Consider the following 15,935-nt stretch of genomic DNA (forward strand, 5'->3'; position numbering starts at 1 on the left):
ATGGCTTTAAGGAGAGGAATGTGGAAGGGCAGATGCTGGTAGATTTTGCTAAAAGGATGGAAATGGCAGTGTTAAATGCTTATTTTGAGAAGATGGAGGATCATAGGGTGACATATAAGAGTGGAGGAAGGTGCACACAGTTGGATTATGTTCTACGTACCAGATTAGAGACTTTTAGCTGTTGGTGGGGGACAGTGTGGCTAGAGAGCATTGGATGGTGGTCTGTAGGATGGTTTTGGAGGTGAAGAAGAAGAGGAGAGTGAGGACTGAAAGAAGAATAAGATGGTGGAAAATGAAGGAGGAAGAGTGTAGTGTGAGGTTCAGGGAAGAGGTCAGACAGGGGCTTGGTGGTGGTGAAGAGGTGCTGGATGATTGAGCAACTACTGCAGAAGTGATAAGGGAGACAGCTAGAAAGGTACTTGGTGTGACATCTGGAAAGAGAAAGGAAGACAAAGAGACGTGGTGGAATAAGGAAGTGCAGGAGAGCAGAAGGGGAAAAAGGTTGGAGAAACAGAATTGCGATCGACAGAGTGATGAGAAAAGTAAACAGGAGTACAAGGAGATGTGGCAGCAGGTAAAGAGGGATGTGGTGAAAGCAGAGGATAAGGCATATAAGGAGCTGTATGAGAAGTTAGACACTAAAGAAGGAGTAAAGGATTTGTAGCGATTGGCCAGGCAGAATGGGAGCAGCCGAAAGAAAAAGATCCTTTTTTCCATGATCATTAACACGCAACCGTTTCCAGACATGGTCTCATTCTTTTTTTTTCTTTCTACACACAGTGCAGCATCATTTATCTCCAGATGTCTCTCATACAAGTTGTGTATTGGGTAGCAAAGGTTTGGAAAATGTCCGATAAATTTCCAGAAACTTTCCATGAGAATTTCCATGAATTTTGGAAATATTCCAAGTTTGAAACTTACCAAGTGTACAATGGAATCATTTTGTTGCACAATAGCTTACCACAGCACAAGGAAGTTTTAAACATAAATGTCATATTTATGTAATTTACATAAATACTCGGCAAGATGGACATTTTATTAACGTAAAGGATTCCAGAAATTATGTGTTATGGAGGAATGCATGGTGCATGTAGGGGGCGTGGCCTCAGTAGCCCTGCAGTAAGTGTGATGTGTGCATGTGATTGCTGAATGTGGTTGTTTTAACTCAAATAATCCTGTTATAGGCTAAGCTGCAATTAAGTAAATCTGCAGTTTATTCCCATTAATTCCAGGTTATTTTCCATATTTATTTATTTATACATTTTTCCCATAATTCCCATGGAACATTTCCAATTTTAAAAATTAATTGAATTTTGCAACCCTAGTTGTGTACAGGGACATTGAAAATCAAGATATTGTAGAAGAAATATTGTTTTTAACATTTATAAAAATTCAAATTTTCAAATACAAAAAATAGGCAAATTCACAAGTTTTCTCATACATAAGAACAAACCTTCATACTCAATCGATATACACAGAGAACACAAGCGCTCACAAACGCTGTACACTGAAAATGTTTATTGTGCATATACAATATGTATATTTTTCATAGCTTGATCTACTTTACACTCCACATTCTGATCGAAGAGCAGAAACAGCCACAATTGCACAAGTCGGATTGATTCTAAATGAACATGGGACCAGCCTAAAAAGCACCGATTCACTCATCTTCTAGTCAGAGCAAATGTCACTAATAAGAAGCATCGTGAAAAGCAGGCTTCAATTTTTGTCACTCGTAATCAAACGCACGTTGTTACTAAAGCATGGGTTTATGAGCGCACACTTCCACGTTAACCTTTAAGTGCTTATCGACATCACTGACTGCACACAAACACTTTATACACAAACACCAGCCTCCAACACGTTACATCATCATCTCTCGCTCTAATCGTTTTGCTGATGCAGCCTAAAAACATTTCACTATGTAGCGCCTAGGACTCTACATAAACAACATGCAACCGTCAGCACAATATCCATTAACACACACACACACACACACACACACACACACACACAGACAGAAAAACAACGTAACGAAATATATGCATAAAAAATATTAAAACATAAGTGCTAATAGATTTAAAGGCACCTGTAAATAAACAGTGAAAATAGTAAAAACAAAAGGATAAGCAAAAACAAACAAACAAACAAACAAACAAACAACCCTATTCGGACAGGATTAGGTTACATTTACAGGATCTCGTTTTGATTTAATTTCACCCTCCCTGCTAATGATTACTCTCTGCGTGGAGAAGCAGGATGAGGCTGATTCTTATCGTACACAATACCATGAAACACTGTTTCTTCTCTGGGGAAAAAAACAAGAAAATTTGCATCATCGAACATTAGATCCCGACAAACAAACAATTTCATTTGTTTTAATCGCATACAAAACAATTGACCTCGTCCTATATCCTCTGAACTGTCTCGGGTTCTATCTTGGAGTCACAACGTTATTCCTGAAGTCACTCGGAGAAACTAATCCCGTCTGAATATGGTAAACGTTACGTCAGCGGCTAACAGCTGTACAGTAAGAGTATGATGTAAATAAAAGTAAAAACGTGTTTCAACACCATGAGGAGTGCTAATAAAGCATTTATACAGTCGCACCTTCCATTATATGTTGGGAACAAAATGTAAACCGATGCCACACAAACAAATATGGTTTAAACTCTACGGTTTAAATTGAGCTGCATTAAAATAAATGTTACTACATAAAAACAAATCTAGTATTAAAACAATGGCGAGGAAAACCTTCAGTAATTAAGTCCTGTAGTGAGGATGCTGTGCTTTATGATCAGGTGTCTCACAGGTAAGGGTACTGGTTAAGTTTCCTCTGGCTGGGGGGGTACGGCTGCCCAGGAAGCTGCTGCTGCTGGCAGTGTGAGGCGGTCGATTGGCCCATCAGCCCCATAGCGTTGCTCTTCTGCAGCAGACTCAGAGAGGCGGAGTAAGGTCCGGCAGCACGTGTGTGCCTAATCGAGGAGGAGCTGCTGGAGTTGTGCAGCTGATCCACGGCCTGCGACACCGAGGCCAGGGCAGCCGATGCGGGGTAGGCGTACAGGTTGGGGGTGGAGCTGAAGAGCGACGCCTCGTGCAGCCGGTACGAATGTGACGGACCGGTGGGAGGATACGTGGGTTGACGTCTCAGGGATCCACCCCCTGAGCGGTCGTGAGAGGACATCACAGGCTGCTGGACCTGCAGCAAAAAGATGCACGAGGGAGGAGGAGATGAGATTTCCACTGGACTAATTAGGATACGTGATGTCTGCTGTCCAGTGCTGAACTCCAGTGCTGTTTTTGGCACCACGAGGCAGTTTTAAACTTGTTTCAGGGAATTTTGGCAGGAAAGCTTTGCCTAAAAAGTTACATTGATCAGAACAGGGGCCACCATAGTAACAGCCCTGATGCGTTGAATTTATATAAGTGGTGGAATATTTTCAGTACAAGAGTCTTACTGAGGGTTTAGAAGTAACTCAGTAGTTAAGGCTCTCGGATACAGACTGGAAGGTTGGGGGTTCAAGCCCCAATATCATCAAGCTACCACTACTGAGGCTCCTTACCCTCTGTTCTTTAGGGATGCTGCATCATGATGCTCTGACCTCAGATTTCTAACGCTGTTATATGCGAAGAAAGGATTTCCCTGTACTGTACGAATATGTGACAAGTAAAAGCCTCTTTCTTTTTCTTAAGCCAGCATCACACAAAAACTGAATCACAGTCATGCTGGTGCTGCTATGATACTATATCTTCTGACCAGCTATGAGTCAGTAACTGTATGTAGGCTGAGTTGCAGTAATGGCCATTGTGCGTATATAGTAAACAAAACAAACAAATACAAAAAAAAGAGCTAAATTGAATTGAATAGTAATAAAGTGTAAATGGCAAGTGTGAGTGTTTAAGGCAAACATTTTGCAATAAGCAAGTAAGACATTGCATTTTTTTTTTTTAAATCTATCAAAGCTAAACATCTATATCTTACAAACATGATGCTGAATGGGAAAAGCTGTATCTACACAGTGTTCCTTGTCTACTGGGTTCCTCTATCTAGTTCTTAGGAACCTGTGTTATAAGAAGCATCAGTGTCTCATACAAACTGATATTTATTCCTGGTATTACATCATTGCTCTATTACAAAAGCGTTCTCCACTGACTAGAACATGATCTTCCAAAAACACACTATAAAAAGCAACATGAAAAAAAGAAATTAATAAGTAAAAACAAGCACGTAGACTATTCATGTTCTTCGTGTAACAAACAAGTTCCAGAGGAACAGTCTGAACAGTACATCTGAGCTGCTGCTCCTATCCGTGACCTACTTTACCCTCAACCAGCCGCGCTTCTGGCACACTTCTCTGTTATAATACTCAAAGGCCAAAGGCTAATACTCTGAAACAACTGACTGACTGATGGAACGGTTGCCTGTTTAATGAGTTCATGTAGTTCTTAAGAAACCAGCAGCGACTGCTGCTTAAGCAAGCTGCATATTAATTTTAATATCGCAATACAATATATATTTATTCATTTCAGTTACTCCTATTGCACAGTGTATAATGTGTAGGTGTATCATTTCATTCACGGCTTATTATTTAAATGCAAATTGTTGAATTGACCTTTGTAATCTCGCTGTGATTTTAGCCTTAATAGATCATCTTGGTTATAACCCCATGAGTGTAGGTGCAGGCGGTACATAAGTTGCCTTTGTGGTCGTGATCGATTGACCTGATTGACTTTTATTTCGTAAACCGCTTGTATGAGCATTTCCACAATATAATCGGAATATACTCTTGCTTCAGGGTGTGTGCAGACTTGTGCATTAAAACACTAATGCATGATGCAGACAAATAATGCAGACAACACAAAAAAAAATAAAAAAATCATTTGATTAGTATGAAATGAATTGAGATTTATACCAGATTGTTAAATAAATTTGTGAAACTCTCTGATGGTGTCTCAGGTTGTGTGCTGGCTTTAATCTACAGCAGAGCGGCTCTACCTGACTCAGATTGAGAGGCTGTGATTTGGTGGTCACTGTTCTCTGATGCCGCTCACTGCTGGGCAATCCTGAGCGTGAGGACTGTGGAGCTGACGTCTTCTTCGATTTCCCGCTGGATGTTGTGCTGCTCAGCTCTGAAATGTGGGGAGAAAATAAAAACCACATAAGAATGACAGACCAATCAGAATCTATAAGTATTAATCAGAATTTATTAGGAAGATGCACCGCTGGTCACTCCGTCCCATGGCTGAGTTTTCAGTGAGGGCGTCACGACAGCCAGAGACTTGGAGCCTGGTCCGGTGCTCTCCGCAAAGTTGGGCAAGCGTTTAGGACTGACAGGACTGCAGGTGGACGAGTCCGAGTCCTGAGAGTCGTGCACGGTCACGCAGCTGATGACGTTCGCACGCTGGTTTGTGCTGCAGCTAAGAGAAAATAATGAATAATTTTAAATATGAACATGCTGTTTGGGTGAGGACTAGTTACGCAGGGTTTATAAGAGAGTTGACTACGCTTGGTTCTTTTAATCATTGTGTTAAGACGTCTTAAACTCAAGACTATTAGAGAACATCATTTCTGTCCAAGACTTTTCTGCTTATAGACATACGATCATACAACATTTCCAGTATATAACATGTTGGAGAATTCCACAGAAGCAGCAGAAGGTGCATCAGGTGGCCGATGTGCCAGATGAGAGGGGAAAAGTGAAAAAAAAACAGTAGCTATAGCCATCTACAAAGCAGGAAAAGTGAAATTGGGTTAAACGGGTACTGATATGGATTTGAGCAGCTGTTGTACAAAGCCTGCATGAAAATAAATGTGCGAATTTGGATTTGGATTCAGGACCCTGAACGGGAAAATATTTTCCACTAATATTCCTTTACATCGTTAAATATTGCCAATTCCGAATATAAATAAGTAAATTATATATTTTTTAGCTTTTGCATTTTTCTTGCTAATTTATTTCTTAAAACCCATTTAAAACGAATTCGCTAGCTTTAATTTTAGCTGATGCATAGTAAAACCAGATCCTCCCCACAGGCATGACCCTGAATGACTGCCCCTTTCTCATCCCCCAAATGCCCACCTACCCTGCTTTGACCACTGAGTGCTGCATTAACAAAATTGATAAATAAGTGCCGTATGGGAGATACCAGTGTGTACAAACGTAGTACAATTGTTTCTAAATTCGGTTTCTACCCGTACAAATGATCTTTTGTGCTATGAGTAGTGCTACAAGAATTAATACTACTGCTTTTTCCCCCTCATACTGTAGGATGGGATAAATTAGGATTTGTACTTGAGACTTGCTTTGGGATAAAAATACTTGTTTACACTTGAAAGCTAATGACTTGCCTCGCTGCTGCTGAATGAGTAATGAGGAAAATGCTGCGGAATGCACAGAATGCTCCACGGCAATAAACACCAGTCACCTTGTAGGCGGGACTTTGGTGTCATCTTCGTCCTCGGTGTCACTCGGAATGGTGATGATGCTGACGGCGGGACTGGGCGTGTCCGAAATGATAATGGGCTGAGAGGGGTCACCGCTGGTGTGCACCGCAGGGGACATGGGTCTGCAGAACACACAACGATTCAATACACTCCATACGGCATATACTAAAAGAATGAACATTAACGATCGTGTTATGACTACTGTGGACACCAAAAATCTTTGACATTATTCATATTCTCTGTGGTGGTCAGTTCCCAGCAGTGACATAGATTAATCATTTCCAATAAGTTTAAATGGATTTTTACCTTTTATGGGCATTTTGTTACTTTCATAAAGCCATTTTTTTCATGTACATCATATTTGAGTCTAATTCTTATTATTCTAATTGACTGTTTAGATGTTAGACATTGTTGACTGTTAAAAAGCAAATGAAATTTATTCTGCCAGTAAGTCAGTGTTCATAAGTGAGTCATTGCAATTGAATGAATGAATGAAATGATTCGGTTCAATCGCATTGACTCATTTACACGCAAAACAGTGCTGTGGGTGTGTTTTGAATGATTTTTGTTTATTAAATTAAATTAATTATTGAAACATAACTTTACCTTGGTCTGCTTTCTGCATGCCGACCTTTGGACCTCTTGACCCCGCTCTGCTGCGCCCGACTGTTGGCTGCGCCTGTGCTGAGAGTCTGCGAGGCCATGTGGCACCCCTGTGCGGCATCCTGCTGCGTGGCATCACACTGGCTGCCATTTCGCCCCCTGATGGAGCACAAAAACAGCACACAAGCAGCACCGTGAAGACACAGGAATGAACCTGCACTCACTATAAGATCTATAGGTTTTTAGTGTGTGCTCTGACCTCCAGTTGGCACTGGACTGGGTCGAACCATCGGCCAATAGAGAGCCCATAGGAGAGTCAGCAATGACGGGCTGCCCAGTGCCATGGATGGCCATGCCTGGCATCTGTTGCCATGCCGACGGAATGAGGATCTGCTGTGTTCCAGCAGGCCAGCCTTGCTAAAAACACACAACAAATAGAAGATTGCTACTCCAGTTTCATATGAGCATTCGTTTTTATTACTTAAAAGTTCGGATATCTCTTGCTTGAAAAATGCATGACAAGCGCATGCAGTATAGAGACAGATATTTGGGTCAAGTCAGGCAGATTTCCTGCTCTAATACAGCAAAAGCCTCTCCAATAAGCTTCTAAGAAACTATTCAGAGATCTACAGCAGAAAAACAAACAAACAAAAAAAAACGCTCTAAACAAAGGTCATTTTAGAGCCATGGCGAAATCTGCTCTCGGCATGCGTGCAAATCCTTTTCACGTGGACAGTGTTACTGAGCCGCAGAGTAGCTGAAATACACCATAACTGCATGTGAAAGCACAAATGACAAACATTTTCCTACTCCAACTTTATGTGTCCTTCTGCAGACTTTAAAGGTCCGTAGTTGTAGCTTGTAAGAAAGATAGAGAGGAGCGTGAGAAGGTGAGAATGGAATCTTGTTCAGCCACAGGATCAGGAATTTGGAAAAAAATTGCACTAGAAGATTCCTACAGTAAGAGTAAGAGGACCAAAGGCAAGGGCGTGATTCTAACATATTAACAAATCAGCAAATCCCTTCCTCGGTTCATTCTGATGGACTCCACCTGTAGGTCAGTCACAGTCAAAATAATAACACAGACGATTATTCCTGAAAGCCTCATATGTGAAAATCTAGCTGTAAAATAAACACAACATAATCATCAGTTGTTAATGTAATCTTTGGAGTATCTGCATGATCGGACTCGCACCTCATCGTAGTGTGTGAATCTTTAAAATGCATTTAGAAAAAGCAGAGCGCTAATACATAAGCGTTTATATACACCTACATGGTGCCATGAAGTTCAATAAAAACAAAGCACTCTAACAGCTGAGGATTTCGCAGCAACCTCCAAGCACCTCGACTTCCCTGAAATAAGATTCTTACCATTCAGTTTTTTCCTCCAGGCAGGTTTTATAATCTGCTGAATGATTTCCCTTTTGATCGGCTCACATAAATCTGAGCATGTTTCATGTAAACCATATACACGTATGGTCCAAACCTTACCATTACACCCATATGTGGTACTTTTTCCAAAATTTGCCCACAAACTTGGAAGCACACATTTGTCTAGTACGTCTCTCAGCATTTATACACATTTTTCATTTCAAAATTCTATTATTTTCCAGACTCAAATTTTCAGAGTAAAGGTTTTTAAGACTGTATTTAACATCGGAAATAATGATTTAAAATTCCAACTATAACATGAGTCACTTTACAATCTCTGATGCATGTCAGAGTCAGAATCTCTTCGTTTATTTTAGTATTTAGTTTTCTAAAAACGGATGTGTTTCCTCGACTTCACTCAAATCAAATTCCATACTTTTTTATACTTTTCCAAAATGATGAGGAACCCTGATGTCTGTTTGCTGACGCATTGCAATTTCCTTTCACTGGAACTAAAGCCAGAGTGAAATCTGATAGATAAATCATTTCAACAGAATTTCAGGTCATATGACCAGAGATATTATAAAACCATGACTGTACTTAGTATTCAAGGATCAGTTTGATATTTTGTGTGGATCAATTCTAACCCCTAAAATAACTCCTGGCAGCGACCATCAGCAATGTGCAGGAGGCCTGTGGGGGGACGGAAGAGTCACACTGTATGGTGTAGCTTGTGAATCGCCAGATAGTTTCAATAATGTTGTTTGAATTCACACATAAACACAAAGGGAGTCATGAAGGGGAGGAGAGTTCGGGCAGAGGAAAAGTTATAAGTTTGTTAAACCTCATATGGTCTTGAACGTCTGTAATACTGATAATTAAGGACACAAGCACCATTTGGAGGGTACTCATTTCTCAGAATCACAATCCCTGTAATTAAATTATTTCCTCTGGGTATTAAACTCCATGCATGATTAAGGCTGGGAATTAAAACACAGTGAGTGAGTTTCTACCAGATTTCTTTTCCTGCAAACCCAGAACATATGAAGATGCCATCACTTTACTGAATAGTGAATTTATATAGAGAGAAAACTATTGTGGCATACGCAAATTTAAAATGAGGATTTGTGGCAACAAAAAACAAAACAAACCCGATTTTTCCTTCTAATCGGTTTCTAGTGCAGAAAGAATGGAGAAAGTGTCATTAATCCAAAGCAACTACAATGACTTTGTAATGGGAAACCTTTCCTAATTGCAAAAAACTAATTCGGTTCAAAATACCAAATTCGGTGTGTAATTAAAATATCATATATATATTATATATATATATATATATATATATTTCCTTTCATAAATCAAATTCCACACTTTTTCATACTTTTACAAAATGCAGAGGAACCCTGATGTCTGTTTGCTGAAGCATTACATTTCCTTTCACTAGAATTAAAGCCAGAATGAAATCTGATCTAAATCATTTCAACAGAATTTCAGGTCACATGACCAGAGATATTATAAAACCATGACTGTACTTAGTATTCAAGGATCAGTTTGATCTTTTGTGTGGATCAATTCTAACCCCTAAAATAACGCATTAAAATCACAATTTTGACATCTTTTGACACCTATCAATACTTTCATTTCCTCTCAATTCTCATGTTTCTTGCACGTGTACACACACACACACACACACACATACCTGCGTCAGCATGCCAGGCTGGATGTGTAAGGACTGAGCAGACTGGTTCTGAGGGACAATGGGGACAGAGTTGTCCATCCGGACCGGATACCCCGAGTGCTTACTGGAAGGCTGAAGCCCTGCTAAAAAAAGAAAAATCCTGAATTTACAGCAATTCCAAGAAAACCATAAAATATGCAGTTCCTTTTAATCAGGTCTTAATTTCCCCAGTTAATGCTCAGATATGATTCTAATCAGATATGAAAGGTGTGTGCGTGCACAATAGTGTAACCTTGTATAGTGGGTGGGCAGACAATGAGGGTCTGCTGAAATGGTTCAGTCTGAGTGCACAGCTGTGTGTGTCTGGTCTGCAGTGGGACGCTCTGCTGTGTCAGACCTGGGATGTTGATGGTGGCCTGTTGGTACAGACCCGGCTGGTAGTTAAGCAGAGGAACGTTGCTGCTCAGAGATAGAGACTGGCCACCAGAGGGTGCCATCTGCTGAAAAACAAAGGACAGAAGTTGATGGGTGTGGCGCTCCAAAGAAAAAGACTACTGATTTAATTCACAAAAAAAGGTCTTTTGCATGAACATTTATTTTCTATAGAAATTTCAACTTGTGGTGGTGAAAGAATAAGTTTGGCTGCAGCTAATTGTCATATTTAGTCTCATAGCTCACACATATAAAACCCCTTCCAGTAGACACCCCCCTAAATATAAGCCATTTTTCAATCATAATGAATAATGGATGCTTTTTGAATATTTTATTGTGAATTTAGATTGTTTCTGAGACTTTGATCTGGACCAAAATGAGATAAAATCCGATGTTCATGTTGTGGATGGAGTGTATCCGAGGAAGCAGTATCTGTGTCATGCTTTGTGTCATCTGGCAATCATCAAACGGATTACACAAATACAGACTGGAAAAAGAATAACAAAACAGTCTTGATTATGTGTAAAGCTTTCAGTACATCTGTCTTAAAGAGTTTGTGTGCCTACCTGACTGTACTGACTGAGCTGGCTGCTGAAGGTCACGGTGAGGTTGGTGGCTGTGCTCGGCCCGCTGTTGCTGCTAAAGAGGTTCTTGTTGTTGTCAAAGGCGGTGCATCTGCGTTTACAGATCTCCATGTTTTGGAAACAGGACTTTACACTAAGCCAAGAGAAAGAAACGAGATGGGGGGAAAAAAAACTCATTAAACACTTACAAAAGTTTATTTTTCTACTGAATGTAACTTTGCAACATCACCGAGCTGAATTTCCATTACAGATCAACAAAACAGCACATTTATATCTTATATACTATAATATGTTACTATATTGGTAGAAGCAGCTTACTGTGCGCTGTGGGGAAAGTGCAGAAGATGAGTCATGGTTACGAACGGGTGGTTGAGGGTCTTCATCGGCGTGATCCTTTTATCTGCGTCGAGAGCGAGCATCTTCTTGAGCAAGTCGATAAACTCGCGCCTGTCAGCCTTCTCTGCCAAAATGTCTGTGCCTTCCAGATTAGTCATATTAACCTGCAGGAGAGAGATAGAAACGTGGCTCATGCTTTGTAGATCACAGTTTCGGCTTCCATTCCAAAAAATCTGCAGCAAACAAGTTTATTCTGCATCTACACTTGATTACGTTTCACTTAATTACCTGCATCATGTCATCGAGACAGTTGAAGATGTATTTCCGAGCCTCTTTAGACTTAATGCCAAGCTCTGACTCGTGCTCTGCGGGCATCTAAAGAAAGCATTAAACAACTTTAGGATTAACTTCCATTACACGTTTTCTTATATCATAAAAATAAAAAGTGGAAGAACTAAAAGACCTTGAGCCTCCACAGGGGGTAGCTGGAGTCTGGTCCTCGGTGGAAGAATCGGCTGGTCTTTGTTCCTGCGCTCAGGAGGTACTCTGCTGGTAACCCTTGGGTCTGGGAAATGTAACGAATCTGCAAAGACATTATTCTTCTTCTTAATGCTGGAAGAGGTAAATATAGTAACTCTATAATTATATACTAGTTAAACTCCACACACATTCACACTAATTCTAATTTTAATTCAGCTGATACCTGGCACCAGCATCTCACAGTATCTGAGGAAGCTCTTTACTCATTTGTGTGATAATGCCAGGCTTTAAGATGATCTGTGTCTTCAAAATCAGTGTTATTACACAATCAATAGACAGAATTAGAAAATATGCGGAATCTAATACCCAGTGTTTTATTACATATTGTTAGTCCCTAATATTTAAGTCAGAATAGAAAACCAGATACCACTGCAATAAAAGGAGGCACCTTTCACCTGCTCTGTATTCATGTGCACTGAACCCTGTGCTGAGTGCTGACCTGGTCGTATTCGGATGCTCCTGGATAAAGCGGCCAGCCGAGGAAGAGTTCAGCAATGACGCAGCCTAGAGACCACATATCGATGGCCTCACAGAATGGCAGCCCCAGGATGATCTCGGGAGCTCTGTGTGAAAAGAGAATGAGGTTCTCTAATCAATCCAGAAGAGAAAACAGTGTAGGAAAATCAATATTTTTTTAGTAACGTTTTTATTTTCATTTTTGTTTAGTAGTTTTTTAGTTGCTATTGTATTGAAATGCAAAGATTTTATAATAAACGAATGTTGAACAGTTCAAAATATAAAGAAAAAAAAAATATTGCATACTTTTTTAAAATTTATATATATATATATATATATATATATATATATATATATATATATATATATATATAATATAAAGAAGTACAACATTTTGCTCTCTAAAAGATAAACATGTACAAATTCCAACCCACCGATAGTATCTGGACTGCAGGTAGGTGGAACACACAGCCTTGGAGACGTGGCTGGCAGAGCCGAAGTCAATCACTTTGACCCTGTATGGCTGCCTGATGGGGTCCACCAGCATGATGTTCTCTGGTTTGAGATCGGCGTGGATCAGGCCCAGGCTCTTAAGCTTCATCAGCGCAGTGGCCACCTGCTGCAGGACGGGCCGGATGCACTTGAGCATCAGTGGGCTGAACTTACTGTGCTTCAGGAAATCGTACAGGTTCTGCTCCAGCATCTCAAACACAAGGCAGGTGTGGTTCTTGTGCTGAAAGCACTCGTACGAGCGCACAAAGTTGAACTCGTCCGCGTTCTCAGTGCTCAGACGGCTCAGGATGCTAACCTACGAATGAAGACGGAAGCTTTTAGTGGTGCCACTTGGCTTTTGTAGCTCCTCCACTGAAATCACTTCATCTCACAAATCCTTATTACCCTACAGAACAAATAAAAAAAAAGACAAATCACCTCGATCTGGCCCTGTCGAGCGTAAGACGGATGGTTTTTGAGAATCTTGATGGCCACTATCTCGTTGGTGCCACGCTTCCAGCATTTGGCGACCTGGCCGAAAGTGCCACGGCCAAGGAACTCCAGCACCTCGTAGCTGTTTGAGACGGAGCAGAGGATCTCATGCTGCACCAGCTGGTAGTCGCCCTCGCTGTGCGAGTTGCTGCTCTTGGCGGTGGAGGTGGAGTGAGTGATGGACTGCGCAGTGGTTGTTCCTCCTCCTCCTGCTGCTCCACCGCCGGCCCGGTTGGACAGCACAGGGGCCGAGAGCTCTTCCAGGATCTGCACGCTGTCACTGCTCTCCACCTCCTCGCTCTTCCTCTTAACGCCGCTCTGTTTCTGGTAAGCATTTTTGCTTGATGCCGATGAGGTCGAGGAGGAGGACGAAGAGGAGGACGGGGAAGGTCCAGGGACACTGCTGGTGCTGTCGGCGGCTCGTACGACCGTATGCTCGCGGCCAGCGTTGGAGGAAGGAAAGCCGAGGCTGCTCGAGCCGTGGTTGGCGTTGAAATCCAGAGCTGAGGGTGACGACACTCTGGCCTGCCCGGGGCTCTGCAGACCATAACTGTTCTCGCTGTCCCATGCAGGCTTCTCCAGCTTGAGTTTCTTAGAGCGGGAAAGACCGCTGGAAGAAACCGAAGGAGAGGAGAAAGCATGGAGCTGGGAGGCCATTTCTAAAAGAAAAGACCAGATGAATGAAAAAGGCATCACACACACACACAGACCTGGACAGCAATCCAAAGGTGTCAGAGAGACTGAATGTGATGTCGGAACAAACATGGAGAAGTAGACACAACATAAAGACATATCATCATAGAACACTCTTTCACTAACACACACACACACACACACACACACACCTCTTTCTTTCACACACACCCATGACGATAAACACACTCACACAAAACTCTCTTTCACACACACTCAAACACACCAATACACACTCACACACACACAAACACACACCAACTCTCTCTTTCTCTCTCTCACACACACACACACATCCAAATCTGTAGTCTTCTAGACACATTTTAATACTAACCCTTCTGACAGATTATTCCACACACAATTTAAACGTAAATATAAATAAAATGCAGTAATAAGTCTCAGGTTCCTGCTTCAGATCTTCTGCAACATTTCCGTTCTTTCACACAAACAGGTGAGCCGAAGATGCCTCGTTGCCATGACAACCGTCAATCCCACCGTAGGAAAGAAAGACGATGGAAAGGATGACAAATAAAATACCAAACACGAGATGAAAATAAAAGTGACTAATGAACAACCGGACACGTGTTATATTTCATAAACAATGTAATTTTTACGCATTTTCAGAAATGAACAGCGCTCGTGCTCATAGCGGCTTTTTAAATCGCGCAACGGAGTTGGGACTATTAGTGAGAAAAAATATAAACATTAAATGAAAAACACCACATTCTAAGGGAAATGTTACATTAAATGAAATATATGACGCTGAGGGATATAATATAAAGGTCGCATGAAAGCTGAAAGCGGAAGAGTTAGCAAGGTAACGGTTGAAGCTAGCTTGCTAACATGGCTCTCGTCGCGCGCACCGTATTATAGCACTTAAAACAAAAAACATATCTTTTATAAACGATTTAGGCGAAATGATTAATAAATAACCACAATTTTCCACATGAACAGTAAAAATATTCAATAACACCTTCCTCACCTGATTACACGGAAGCCAGAGGGACTCAAGCTCGACTCTTCGCCCTGTTAGGCCTCATTTCCCCTCAGAAAAATAAATAAATATGTCGCTATCCTCGTTATTCTCTTTACAAAACCTTCCTCGTTCGAGTTTAATGGATGACACACACTGTAAAGGTGCATTGTTTTCGCCCGGACACACGGTCATGTACACGGCATCCTCTCACACCGGCCCTCGCTGTGTCTCAGTGAACCTCTCAATCAGCAGGAAAAGCCATACATACAGGCCGCGCTCCAAATCAATCGCCCTACACTAAGAAGGGCGCCTAGATAGTGCGCTGTATGGCAACAAGAACGCAGTAATATGCCGACTACATAGTAGACTAGTGTGCGGTTTGATATGCGGCGCGGTGCTTACAGGTCATGGTGCTTGGGGTCCTAATTACTTTCTGTAGAAACTTATTTTATTTTTTTCTGGGTTTGTTATAGAAAAATGAATCCAACACCTTTTATAGAATCAGTGTTGAGGTATTAAGTATTAGCAGTGAACTAATATTTAAGTAATTACACTGAAATATCCTGCTATATTGATATCACGTGTTATTACATCGAAATAACAAAATATTAAGATGAAATGACGTCACTTTTTCAGCCATACCTTTTCCATTTCCAGCTTCAGATCCCTAAACACATTTGCATTTTTTTTTTACATCATATTATGATTTTATTTAGGTGCTGAACCCAAACTAGTTACAATGAACAAAAAAAAAAAATACTGAAGTGTTGATGGAAAGATCCACTGGACTTGGAATGTGAAAATCATAAGCTCAAATCCAAAGCCACACCAATCTGCCTT

At 41.0% G+C, this 15,935-nt stretch overlaps 1 protein-coding gene across 6 annotated transcripts; it reads right to left on the reverse strand.

The window, feature by feature from the left end:
• Nucleotides 1-1,503: 1,503 nt before the first annotated feature.
• hipk1a (homeodomain interacting protein kinase 1a) lies at nucleotides 1,504-15,366 on the reverse strand. Of its 6 annotated transcripts, none has more exons than XM_046869353.1 (16): nucleotides 15,102-15,366; nucleotides 13,373-14,085; nucleotides 12,877-13,250; nucleotides 12,426-12,549; nucleotides 11,910-12,029; nucleotides 11,735-11,821; nucleotides 11,429-11,610; nucleotides 11,093-11,243; nucleotides 10,492-10,591; nucleotides 10,116-10,237; nucleotides 7,308-7,465; nucleotides 7,052-7,207; nucleotides 6,427-6,567; nucleotides 5,222-5,418; nucleotides 4,997-5,130; nucleotides 1,504-3,199 (listed from the first exon to the last, which is right to left on the reverse strand). In XM_046869353.1, exons 2-16 carry the CDS (start codon nucleotides 14,081-14,083, stop codon nucleotides 2,807-2,809), a joined length of 3,150 nt encoding a protein of 1,049 aa, XP_046725309.1. In that variant the 5' UTR covers nucleotides 14,084-14,085; nucleotides 15,102-15,366; the 3' UTR covers nucleotides 1,504-2,806. The 6 variants fall into 6 exon arrangements, with proteins under 6 accessions (XP_046725309.1, XP_046725307.1, XP_046725306.1 ...); XM_046869351.1 differs by having other exon boundaries at nucleotides 10,116-10,234; nucleotides 10,387-10,591; XM_046869350.1 differs by having other exon boundaries at nucleotides 10,387-10,591.
• Between the last annotated feature and the right edge of the window lie 569 nt (nucleotides 15,367-15,935).

Source organism: Silurus meridionalis, chromosome 16 (assembly GCF_014805685.1).
Source record: "Silurus meridionalis isolate SWU-2019-XX chromosome 16, ASM1480568v1, whole genome shotgun sequence".
NCBI lineage: Eukaryota > Metazoa > Chordata > Actinopteri > Siluriformes > Siluridae > Silurus > Silurus meridionalis.

Excerpts from the sequence above, each read along its gene's own strand:
- hipk1a (XM_046869348.1), bottom strand. The coding sequence starts at position 14,083 with ATGGCCTCCCAGCTCCATGCTTTCTCCTCTCCTTCGGTTTCTTCCAGC. Across the intron at positions 7,466-10,115 it reads AGCCTGGCATGCTGACGCAG|CAAGGCTGGCCTGCTGGAAC; the intron begins GTATGTGTGTGT and ends GTGTGTTTTTAG. Across the intron at positions 5,131-5,221 it reads ATGGGACGGAGTGACCAGCG|AGCTGAGCAGCACAACATCC; the intron begins GTGCATCTTCCT and ends CCCACATTTCAG.